This window comes from Balaenoptera physalus (assembly GCF_965194825.1).
Source record: "Balaenoptera physalus genome assembly, chromosome: 1".
Classification (NCBI taxonomy): domain Eukaryota; kingdom Metazoa; phylum Chordata; class Mammalia; order Artiodactyla; family Balaenopteridae; genus Balaenoptera; species Balaenoptera physalus.
Window position 1 is genome coordinate 108,909,674 of NC_138882.1, and position 13,096 is coordinate 108,922,769.

The 13,096-nt window shown below is 36.7% G+C and overlaps 1 protein-coding gene across 2 annotated transcripts in view; it reads right to left on the reverse strand.

Moving 5' to 3' along the window:
- Positions 1-897: 897 nt before the first annotated feature.
- The window catches only part of PLPPR4 (phospholipid phosphatase related 4), a 42,827-nt gene continuing 30,628 nt past the window's right edge, over positions 898-13,096 (reverse strand). Inside the window, exons 5-8 of one of the 2 annotated variants that reach the window (XM_082456252.1) lie at positions 12,967-13,024; positions 12,044-12,217; positions 4,643-8,885; positions 898-4,332 (exon numbers count right to left, since the gene is read on the reverse strand). In XM_082456252.1, the coding sequence (XP_082312378.1) occupies positions 7,560-8,885; positions 12,044-12,217; positions 12,967-13,024 (1,558 nt within the window). In that variant the 3' untranslated portion in view covers positions 898-4,332; positions 4,643-7,559. Of the gene's footprint in view, positions 8,886-12,043; positions 12,218-12,966; positions 13,025-13,096 lie in introns of both variants that reach the window. The other variant, XM_082456251.1, reaches the window with a different exon arrangement.

The following is a 13,096-nucleotide window of genomic DNA, read 5'->3' on the forward strand; positions in this document are numbered from 1 at the left end:
ACAATACGAGACCAGTGGACATGCCAGATCTAAATAAATTATTGATACTATAGTCCCTGGACTCTAATATCTAATTTTGAACGTGAAAAATAACCTTGAATGCTGACTACAAAGAGGGCTTTCTACTTTTTTTCTTTTAATGATAGGGTAAGTATTCTTTATTGGCACTTGCCTCTACGGAGATTACTGTGGAGGTGGGAACGTTTGAACAAACAACTTTTGCAAAATCATATCTATTGTGAGGAAACAGCTTGTTCCAAGAAATCTGGCTTAACACCATGTCAACATTTTTAAAAGATGCTTCAAATAAGAAAAAAGAGAAAACTATAGATAAATTTGGCTTCAAAGTCGTGAAGGGATTTCTGAGAACTATGGGACTTCAGGGAACAATTAAATGGACACCCATTTTTTTCTCTTCCAAACACCCTCATATTTTTTCCTTCGTATAATATATTCTATTTACTTATTTTCCTAAATTTTTTACACATAGTAGGTAGAATATACTGTATTCATTCAATTCTTATATTTATTGATCACCTATTGTGTTAGGCGCTACTTATAAAGAGCTTACAATTTAGTGTGTAGTAAATATTCAATGCCTTGTTAATTAAGGTGATTAATTGTACAAACTATATAATTGTGAAACATTGATCATGCAAAACACAGATTTATATTCTCAAAAGGGAGAGATAGCTTAGCCTTTTTGAAAAATGTACCAACTCTGGTGTCATAATGTTTCATTCATTCATTCATTTCAAATGTTTGAGTGTCTAACCTATGTGGCAGGTGATGTGTTAAACATTAGGGATTACAAAATGAACAGAAGATAGTTGTTTCCCTCTCTCAGTGCCCTTCTGACCTCTACCAGTAGTGTGACTTTGAGTATATCACTTCTCATGTGTAAAACATAGATAATTATAGTGATTATACCTAAAAGGATGAGTGATATCTCAATTCCCTTCTAGCTCTAAAGTTGTATAAGGGAAGATTGAGATTTAGTCTTGAAGGGCAAAAGAGATTTAAAAAGCAGTGCCAAGACTCTCTGGAAAGAGAGTTAAAAATAAAGCACATGCACACAGGCAAACACACACACAAATGAAGAAGTGAAGCCTGTTGCACCAGTAGGTTTGCATGGAGAAGTAGTGACCTATAAGGGTCTGTAGGTTGTACTGTGAAGAGTCTTGAAGCTGTATGACAGAGACTGATCATTCTCATCTAGGAGCCATTCTCATCCTTTTCCATCTAGTTAGAGAAGACACAGACTTTTAGCTGGTAATAAGGCCTTTCAGCTAGAGACTAACTACGTCTTCCGGACTTTTCTGCAGCAGGGTGATCTAGTTTGCTCCAATTGGGTAGATTATACATGATAGATACAACTCAGTGTCATCTTCTTAAAGAGAAAGCTGCTTATCCTTGACTTCCTCCTTCCCACCGCCAATCCTGCTGGGAAATCATGACAACTAGAGAAACTTCGGAAGCCATGAGTTACAGACGGTAAAGCTACTTCTCCAACTACTGGCTGCTCATATCTGTATTATATGGAATGGAATCATACAGGGTGTAACCTTTTGGCTTTTTCATTCAGCATAATTCCCTGGAGATTCATTCAAGTTGTGTGTATCAATAGTTCATTTCTTTTTATTGTTGAGTAGTGGTCCATGGTATGGTTGTATAACAGTTTGTTTAACCATTCACCCAAGGAAGAACATCTAGATTATTTCCAGTTTTTGGCTATTATTAATAACACTGAGATGAATACATAGGTACCATTTTTCTTATGGACATAAATTTTTATTTCTGTGGGATAAATGCCCAAGAGTGCAATTCCTGGGTAATGTAAGTGTATCTTTAGTTTTATTTTTTAAAAGAAATTGCCAAACTATTTTCCAGAGTGGTTATACCATTTTACATTCCCACCAGGAATGTGTAAGTGATGCAATTTCTCCACATTCTTGTTAACATGTGGTATTATCATTACTTTTAAAATTTTAGTCATTCTTATAAGTATGCAGTAATATCTCATTATGACTTTCATTTGTATTTCTCAAATGGCTAATAATGTTGAACATCTATTTGTGTGCTTATTCACTATCTGTATATCCTTTTTGAAATGTCTGTTCATGTCTTTGCCCATTTTTTTATTTTTACTGTTTTTCTCTTTTAGTCTTTACTGTTTACTGTGTTACTGATTTTTTACTGTTGAGTTTTGAGGATTTTTTAAATATATTCTTGATTTGACTTTCAAAAAACAGCAAGAGAAAAGATAAATTGGACCTCATCAAAATTTAAAAACTTTGCTCTTTCAAAGACCCCGTTAAAAGGATGAACAGATAAACTACAGACTGGAAAAAAATACTTGCAGACACTGTATCCAACCAAGGACTAGCAGCTAGTCTTTGTTCTATATCCTAAAGATTTTCTCCTGTGTTTTTCACTAAAAATTTTATATTTCTACATTTTACATTTAGGTCCTTGACTCATTTTGAGTTTATTTTTTTAAATACCTCTTTTTATACCTCCAGAAATATCCGTGATTATTTAATTTAGATAAAGAATAGGAAAGATTGGGCTAGGAGTGGAGTGAATTAGTTTTCCTAATACTCAAAGATGACGTATCTTCATATCTTTTCTCAGAGGGCTATCACAGGCTAGAAGGTACAAACCACACAACGGGGGTGGGGGGTGGGGTAGGGGGGGAAGTTCCTACTGTAGAGAATATCTAGCTTGTTTTCTACAAGGTAGTAGCCAGGTACAAAGTGTATGGAGGTGATTAAGAGAAAGGGAAATTTTATATTAATACAATTTTCATATTTTTTCTTCAAATTCATTCACCCACTTGTCAATTGTACTATTTTTAAAAGCTAACATTAGAGTTTAGATGGATTTTTCTCATAGGCAATGGCTGAGAATCTCAAGGTACGGGGAATAAAGGAGATAAACTGGGCACTCAACAAGTTTGTTAAATAGAATTAGTGGCAGAACTATAGTTTTGTTCAGTTTGCCCCTCTTTATCATTGACAATAGTGCACAAACACTAGCAATCAGGGACTTTCATTGACCATTGTATGGTCAATGAAATGGAAGTCATTTCTGTATCAGAGGACTCTAGACATTTTTTTTTTTTGCAATTAGGAAGCATGGTCACTGGGGATTTCCTAAAATTGGGTCTTATGTGTAATGTCATATACTATTACTGAAATCTATACTTCCTTCAAACTGCAGCATTTGATCCTAGAGCATTTTAGAAGCTTTCTACAGAATTAAGACAGGAGACACATTTAATAAGCTGGGGAAATGAAATATCCAGTCACAAACAGACCATTACCCATTTTCCAGGCCACATTTTCCTTTTAGATTAAACCATTTCAATTCCTTTTGGTTTCCTTCAATTATTTTAACTAAATTACTCTCTGAATCATGCATAAATTTCCATATTCCATTTGAACTGCAATATGAAATGACCCATAGATATCAAGTAAAGACTTGACCTGTAAAAGGCAGAAATGATACTGCTCTAATGATAGTTTCTTATGTATATAACCCAGAATCCACTCACCTGATACATCATGAGAAAGGTACTAGGATCAGGGGTACCTGTGTATAAGTCACCTATTTTGATATATTATGTAGTAAAATGGTTGATGTAGGCTTTTAGCAACCCCATTGGCTTGCTTATATAAATTTTGTGGTCAAAGATGATAATACTCGTTAGTCATTTTAGACCAGCAAGTTATTTTCTATTTTCTTGTCAGTTTTTGCTCTCTGGATAAAATACATAATAGTAGTCCATAGAAAGAACATTAGGATATCCTTTAGAAAAGATAATATAGCTGAATGTCCCCATTCCAGAGATGAAAACTTCAAAACCCAGAGAGGCTTAATATTATATTTCAACCGTTATAAGGTACACATCAATTTTTCACATGTTAATGTTTCTAAAACAAGTATGTTTTCTATAATCAGTAGCATCTTACAATGGCTCTTGGCCAGGTGGCTATCATGGTGTAGTTGCATGGTATGCATGAATTTGGTTGCTGTTGGCACTTGCATGAACTTGGTGGCATCACTGGACAACTGTAACTTCATGTTTTAGTGAACCCGCCACTTAAGGATCATTTGATTAAATCATAAGTTCTGGCTGTGGTCTAAAAACTTGTGTGTTAATACCTTCTAGGGAGATGGACAAAGTATTAGCAGTACAACTCATATAACAGGTGTTAATGGCTTGGAAAACAATCCTGGAGTTAATAATAAAGCATTCTTTTTAAGAGAAGCTGACTCAGAGGGTAATAATGCACATCAACTACTCTTAGTAAAAAATTGATTGAGGGGCTTCCCTGGTGGCGCAGTGGTTGAGAATCCGCCTGCCAATGCAGGGGCACGGGTTCGAGCCCTGGTCTGGGAAGATCCCACATGCCGCGGAGCAACTAGGCCCGTGAGCCACAATTACTGAGCCTGCGCGTCTGGAGCCTGTGCTCCGCAACAAGAGAGGCCACGGTAGTGAGAGGCCCGCGCACCGCGATGAAGAGTGGCCCCCGCTTGCCGCAACTAGAGAAATCCCTCGCACAGAAACGAAGACCCAACACAGCCATAAATAAATAAATAAATAAATAAATAAATAAATAAAAAATTGATTGAGAACAATTGACCCTGACTCTTTCATATTTTCCTTTTCAATACTCTATAACATTGATATGTGAAAAATCTATGTCTAAAAAATCTAAAAGAGCTTCTTTATAAGCATAAAATCAAAATTCTAAAAGATAAGGAAACATTAAATTCTAAAAGATAAGGAAACATTATATCATAGTTTGAGAAGCTTTTCCTTCTTAGTGCAATACTCTTTCTTCTAAATAATTATGAATATAATCAGTTCTGAGTCATTCTTATTTCTTCAGTTGTTTTCCTATAAGTCAAATTATTATCCATTCATACTCCATCTGAAGTAAAAGACCAAAATGCTCCAATTTTGATGAAGAAATCTAATCTTTATTTCTATGATGTTAGCACAATATACTCACACAATAGCTCTGATCTGTACTTAACAAAATACATTATAGCACTTTACAAACTTTATCAGTTTGGAAAACATTGCATAACATTTTATTAAACACAATACTTTTTATATATATCATATATATTTTCATAATTTTATTTACTTTAAAAAGATAATTAACTCTCTTTATTCAATACTTGATTTTATCAATAAAGCACAGCCTAACAAAGGAAGAAGTGCTCTCATTAGCAAATAAGATAAATAGAATACTAAGAAGAGATAACACCTGTTAGTCTCATTTATTTTAAATTAAGGTACCAGTGGAATGTAAACAATTTTTTTGTAATTTTTTTTTTACAAAAGATGTGTTATCAAATATACATGCAGAGGTCTGAGTTCTAGTGACTATCATTATATTTCCTTAACAGTGTGGTATAATTTAAGTCATTAAAAACTGTAGCCTTTGGCACTTTGAGTAGAAAACGAATATATCAATATTTATGTAAAGAAAAAAAATCTTCGATGACTAGAGAAGTACTTTAAAATCTTCTGTTAAGAAATAGGAAAGATTAGGAAATATCATACTGCACCTGAAATGCTGCAGCTTTTTTTTTTCCTTCAGAGCACTAAAACCAGTCCCCCTTCCTCTCTATAAATTGGCAAAAGCCAGTAGGAGTGTCATAATGGTGGTGGTAGTGGTTAAGAAGTGGGGAAGGCAACATTGTACTCCCACTCCCCTCTCTGAGATGGAAATTGCCAGAAGGGGTATAGTTGAATCTGTATTTTATTGCCAGAAGGGTTATAGTTGAATCTGTATTTTATTGCCAGAGTTTTCAATTCTGCTGGTTTCAGCTAAATCCCTAATGATTTAGGAGGTTGGTTACTCTACAAATCTCTGCCCTTTTCCGGTAGAAGTTGATAAGAATGTGGTACTACTCATCTCTAAACAACTACTTCTGTTCTCACTGAAAACTAAACTGAGATCAGATCAACCAGCATTGTTGTTACCTTTTGTCCCCTTGGCAATCATCAAATGCACGTTAGAATTCTTCAGAAATAGAGTAAAAAGGTTTAATACTAAATAACAGGAACCAAATATTTCTTCATACTTAAAATAAAATTTTAACTTGGAAAACACCTCAAAATGTTTTGTTTTTATCTTCTTCTTATTGATAATATTGGTTTTCTTTGATTTAAGTTGAAGGCTTCATTCAGGATAGGTAGCAAAAACTGTCATTTGTATGTTGAACACAAAAATTGTGCCTATCTAGATATTTTGAAGAAATACATTCTTAATGTATACTGTGAGTTTCTTCTTAACAATTTACATTTTTTTCAGATTCTCCCTGTTGGTATCCAATTAACAAAAATACTTTAGAGAAGACGGTAAAACCCAACTACTGTGGCTCTAATTTACTGGTTATTAGGATATCAAAAAAAGTTAATAATCTGGAACAAAATAGAAATTTTTGGATTACTTAAGATAGGAACTTAAGCCAGCTGGCTGGAAACATCTAAAGTTGGACATGACCAACACTGCTGTCAATGTAACCCACAATGCCAAGTTTTGGTTCATATTTCTTGCTTATAAATTCACAGCAGTATGTTTTGCTCAAAGAATGTCAACTGTTATTTTTGCTTTAAAAATAGAACAACATATCTATAACATAAAAAATTTAAATCCATAAATAAAGGAGAAGGCATAAAATGCAAAATATGATCACAACAATTTCAAAAGACTCTCTAAAACAGTATTTTTTAAATTATGCAAATTTACTCACTAAAAACAGATTTTTCATTAGCAGTAACTACATTTAAATAAAAGTAAGCAGCAAAAAGCTATGCAGAAAAGTATTCTCTTTCACTGAAAGTATCCCTATCAATTTTTGTTGTTGAAGAAAGTATAATTTTGAAGAAATGCACAAAACCTTTTCATTTTTTTGACTGTGACAGAGCCACTACAGAGAAGCTGCAGGGTGTCCTATTCTAACACAAAGAAGCCAACATCTTCTTAATACAGTAGCATTTCTTTGACAAGGAGTTGCACACCACTATTTCACAGCTAAATAGAATTTGAGAGTTTACATGGTATATGCACTATAATAATCAGCACCACCCGTATTGAGCTTTTGGTGCAGATTCTGCAAAATGAATATATAATACTGCATGGCCTCTGCTATAGGGAAAACGTGTGTTCTGGATTCCCACAGCTAATTATAAAGAAAGATCCCTAAAGTTGGCACATTCAGGAAGTACAATAGTATACATTGAAGGAAACCACTTTCTTTTGATACTACCCTCTGCAAACCATTTGAGTTTGAAGGAAGGTCTTAAGAAGAGTCTTCACATTATCACATTAGTTAGGTTCTTGCATTGTGCTTTTCCCTCCCCTTGATGTGAAGTCTACAAGCTTGGGTAGAGTAGTTCTCAAGAGTCACTGAGTTCCAGGCTGATGGTGGATAATCTAGTTTGGTGAGAAGGTTCCCGATTCGCTGGAACAGAGCACTGGTAGAATCTACATGTGGTCTTTTGGGGGTGGCCCAAATGATTGAATGGCCATCCCTCAGTCCTTATAAGCCCGTGTTGGGGAGGTTCCTTTGTAGAAGATATTCCTGGTGTTTTCGGGGCTGTTGCTTCTTTCAGGAATTAAGATGATGTTGCCCTTTCTCCGCAGGGTGGAGTCGCGGGAAGAAGAAATGGACAGGGTCTCTGAACCAATTTCGCTGCCCTCTACTGGGGTGACGCGGATGGTGGTGATTCCATGGTGGTGATGCTCGTGGTTATCAATGTTGCTTCTCTTTCGATCTCCAGAACCAAAACTGTCTTTCAGGGACTCACAGCTTTCGGAGTCCCTGTTGAGATCGTTGAGTTCATAAGTTTGGCGAAGGCTGCCCTTTTCAGGGGCTTTCCATTTCCAGGAACCACTGCCTTCGCCTTCGGTGGACGGGATTTGTATGACAGGCCTGTTGTTCTCCGGGTGAGCCTCAACCCTCACGATCCCACTGGGTTCGTGGTCTGTCAGCGTTTTGTAGCGGATGGAGCCAGTGCAGGAGACTGTACTGCCTTCGGTGTTCTTGGGGCTGCTTTGGAGGACGCCCTGCTGCTTGGACATGGCTATGACTTGCATGATTCGAGGCTGGCTGTTGCTTCTATTACAGGCCACGGTCTTCTCTGCAGCTTTCAGCCACTTGGCCCGAGCGGAGCTGCTTTTTGGGGAGGTGCTTATGTTTTCCTGCGTCTCCTCAGGGATGTGCACTAACTGTGAGGACCCGGGGCGGGACTGAATGGACACTCTTGGTCCCCCAGGCATGCTGTTGTTACACCCGGGGACGGTGCCAGGCTGGATCTTGAGGTACTGATTGCCGGGACCATGGTGGTCTCCATTGACCCCCACCCTCGACGGCTCTGAGCTTGACCTCATTTCAATGGATCTGGGTGGTGACTGTCCAGGCTCGGTCTCTATAACCTGCAGGGACAACTTCCGACTTTCATTCTTATTCTTCCACTGGGTGAGGAGTTGCTTGGATCTAGCAGAATCCATAGAGGCATGAATGGTGGCGTTTCTTCTCACAGGGTCTTCCACGGATGGGGTGTTGGCTCTAGGCAAGGTATTGCTGAAGGTAACCATGTTTTCCTTCCCCATGGGGCTCCGTGGAGTGATGATTTCTACATCAGCATTTGCCCTTTTGAGGTTTGTCAACGAGCTAGCATCTCTATGGTTTCGGTTGAGGATGCCTTCTGTGTGAGCAATTCCGTCACTACTGCTACCATTTTTAGCAGATAAAACTCGGCTAGGGTCTTGATTGAGGTCTGTCAGAGACCTGAGGGCTTCTCTGTGCTGAAACACACTCTCTTCGCTAGGCAGAAAATTCCCCACAGCATACAGACCCTAATGTTGGAAGAAACAATAAATATCATGCATTAGAAGACATGGTTACTGGGATTTTGCCTTGGAGGATGTACTGAGGCACATAAATAAGTGTGTGTTCTCTGTAAACCATTGACTGATACAAATAACCAAAACCTAAAGGTACAATTACTCAGGAAATAGTTTGTAAGTTATATCATAAATCACTGAACTAACTGTTCAGAACTATGGAGTCCATTACTTTTTATTATTAGTTGGATTTTCTCTCCTTTCTCCATCCCACTGGGATGTTTTTGACAATCTTGTCCTCTGTTTTGAGAAGAGAAGTCAGACAATGAGAGAAATCAGGGCATTCTTCCCCTTTTCAAAGGAATTCATTTTTCTGGATTTATGAACCACTTGTTGAGTGACACCTCAAAAGGCTTAACTGATTTATTTTGTCTTCCATTTTCAGTCATACCTCATGATGGAAAGCAGAAGAGATGTAGAAATACAGAACAATGAATCATTCATAAAACATGATATCAGATTTTGTAGTGGGGCCAGAGACACATATTTTCACAACTCACATGGAGCACAGCCCTGTGTTCAGCATTTTCCAGAATGTTCTGGGAAGAGAGGGCAGAAACTGACACTAGATTGGGGCATTCATGTTCTTTCCTCATTTAAACCTGGTCTTAAATTTTGAAAGCAATGTTTGATCAACTCAGTACTATTACAGTAAATTTGAGCCAAACTTTATTTAATCTTGTCTGCATAATCAGGTGGTCAATTTTTTGTTTGTTTCAGATTTGGGGGATAAAAATCTGAAAAAGGTTAAAGTTCAGCTTCAGAAATTTTAGGCTTTTGACACATAGATGCTCTAATCCCAGCTGGATTTTCAGTTTTTGAGATGTTTAGTTTAGAGATAAGAGCCAGCAGCAAATACCTATTTGCATGCTAATTTCAATAGAAGGTAGCCACTGTTTGCTTTTCAAATCAAATGGAAGGAATTTCATGGATTTGACATTTTATAGAGTGCCTAAAAATGAACAACAGCATTGGCTTAGAACTGATAAATTTACAATTTCAGGGCAGAATGTAAGCAGGAATGGAATAAAGTCAAGCTTCTGCCTCTCCAAGTACTTTAATTCCTGGTTAAAATCTTCTTCTTAATAATACCTATCTACACTCTCACTGCCAGAGTTTCCAGGATGAACAGTCCCTCCCTAATGTTCCATTAATAATTACTGTATAGCACAGGGAACTCTACTCAGTGCTCTGTGGTGACCTAAATGGGAAGGAAATCTAAAAGAGAGTGGATATATGTATATGTATGACTGATTCACTTTGCTGTACAGCAAGAAACTAACACAACATTGTAAAGCAACTATACTCCAAAAAAAATTAGTTTAAAAAATGATTGTATTTAAATTCGTAAGTCTAGGACCATCCTCCGCTAGACTGTACATAACCTCTGCTTATATTGTTCAAAATTCAGTGCCCAGCACTGGGCTTAATAAATATAGTTGTTTAATCCTTGTTATGATATGAGGCAGATAGTTATTATCCTCATTTATAGGTGAAGAAAACTTGGCCACATAGAAGGAGAATTGAGATTCAAGCCCAAACCTTTGGGACTTCAGGACGCCATGAAAATCAGACATGTACAAAAGCAATGCATGAACTGGAGAGAGACAGTTCTCAGTCATACTCTGTAACACCTGTTGCCAATGAACACTCCCATGGGCAATCCAGGCTTATGCACAATTCCTGACACATTAACTTTCATTTGATGGCTTTCTCCTCCACCGAAGAAAGTATATGAGGCAGTGTGAGATTTGAAGTGACGATCCTGACTATGCTAGTATATAAAAATGAAAAAAAATAAATCAATGCTCACTTCAGTACGTTTACTATTTTTTGTAAGCATTTTCTCGTAATGCCTTTCACAAGTACACCAAGACCACAAGATTTAGAATGGCTTCAATAGACAGTTAATTTTTATTTCTCTGTAGATCCTCTTAGTTTCTTTCATTATTGCCTTTTTCCTTCTGCATGCGGCTTGCATATTGGTGCTTCCCTGGCTCCTTTTGTTCTTAGGACCTGGCAATTTTCTATACCACCATAACTATAATGGTACTTCCACCGATAATGTCCATGATTCCCAAATCTATTCTCCACCACTCATTGCTACTTTAAGCTCCAGACCAACTATTCAACTGCCTGTTGATCCTTAAATTGAGCTTGTCCACCTCCTTTCCCTCCACCAATTTGCTTCCTCTATCATTTACCAGGTCAGCTAATGAAGTCACCATCTGCCAGTCTTCCAAGCTAGAAACCTGGCCATTATCTCTCATTCCTTCTGTTCCCTCACTCTCCACTTAGACTTGCTCATTCACATGTCCATCTTTTTGCATATGCAGTTTCTTCAGCTTGGATGCCCTCCTTTCTTTACCCTAAGAAACTCTCATTTTTTAAAAACCGTATCACTTCTATGAAGACTTCCGTAACTTCCCTGGGCAGTTTGCTATCCTCAGAGCTCTTTGTTCATACCCTCATACATCATTTAACATGTTGTAATCATTTATACTTTTATTAATCTTTGCACTGAAACTCATAAAAGATGTACCTTATTTATTAGTGTTCTGATGCTCAGTATAGTACCTGGCACAGATCAGATATTGAATAAATGTAAAATGAATGAATGAATGCATGAATGAAATGGACAATCTCAGTTTCCTTATGCTAAGGATATTCTTGATGGAAGATCGGGCTTGAAAATAGAGTACTGCTAAAGAATTCAATATTAGTTGGATCGTAGTTATATCCAGATGCTACATTTGTGTTGTTGGGCAAAGTACGTAATTTTCCATTAAACTTTCACTTTCACTAACCTTACTTTCCTTATCTATAAAATTATACTAGTAATAGTAGTCCCTGACTTTTTTTTTTGGTGGGAGGGGTAAGGGTAAAATGCAATAATCTTTCTAAAATCACAGTTTCTGGCCCATGGTAAGAGTTTAGTAAATTATTTTACTGAAACTGAGATATATGTTTTGGCTTAGAATGGAGATGTAGTCAGAGATTTTCTCATAGATATAAACTATATTGCAAGTAAATTATTACAGTGCAAAACAAATTTTCTTCATGTTTTCCGTTTTAAACTGTGCTTTATTGAATAGTAATAAATTATTTACCAAGTACAGAGCAATTCCTCCTCCTATTAAAAAGCCACAATAGACATCAACTGGGTGGTTCTTATACTGAGTTATCCGTGTTAGCCCACAGATGATTCCACAGATGATAAAGGTGAAGACCAAGAGAGGTTTCAGAAGCTTAGAGGAATCCGTTAGTGTGGAATTGAAGTACATCTTTAAAATGAAAGAACTGGGTTAAGTATTTAAGAAAGGTCATTTTACTATTCAATTATAATCAAATAAAAAGGTAAACTCAAAAGTCTGATACACGTGACATCAATTTTACTGTTCCATTCCCCCTGCTATGGCTACATTCTATACCTGAAAAAAAGGAAATACATGACAAAATTCATCAAATAAATAACAGATCTCTCATATAATTACACAAAAGTCTGGAAAAAAAATTGAAGCAGTAGAATTAGTCAGATAACTGGTTAGTCTCCACGTTACTTGTCACATAATTTCAATCCATTTTTTTCACATAAGATCTAGTGGACTATTAATCAGATATGGGGACAATTCATTGTATAGCATTTATCAACACTGACTTCGAACTCACTGTTACGTAAAAACTGAAACAAAAATGTGTGTGTGGTGTGTGTGTGTGTGTGTACTTAACACAATTCTTTCAATTTTAGAATTTATAACATTCACGTAGTTTACAATACCCTCCCATGAAGTATAATATTACATTAAAGAGGTGTGAGGCTAAATAAACATTATGACTGTGTCAAAAAATTATCTTACTGTTTATAGTAGCATCCAATTTCTACTTCTGATGCCATTGTATTGAAGGACTGCTGTGCTAGAGTTTACTGTTCTGCCATTACACAGCTATATAATCTAATTAGTCATTGGAGACAACACTCATTTCTCTGATTTTCTCTAGGACGCAGTTTGACAAAAAAGACCCAGTTACTTACCGAAACGTACACAGCTGCAAAGGCAGCAAGGGTCGCATGTTGAGAAGGGAATGATTTTCTGCCAAAGGAAAAGAGTCAAATTATGCCTTCTGTTTCTGATACACTGCTAACAATCATCTCAAGAACACTG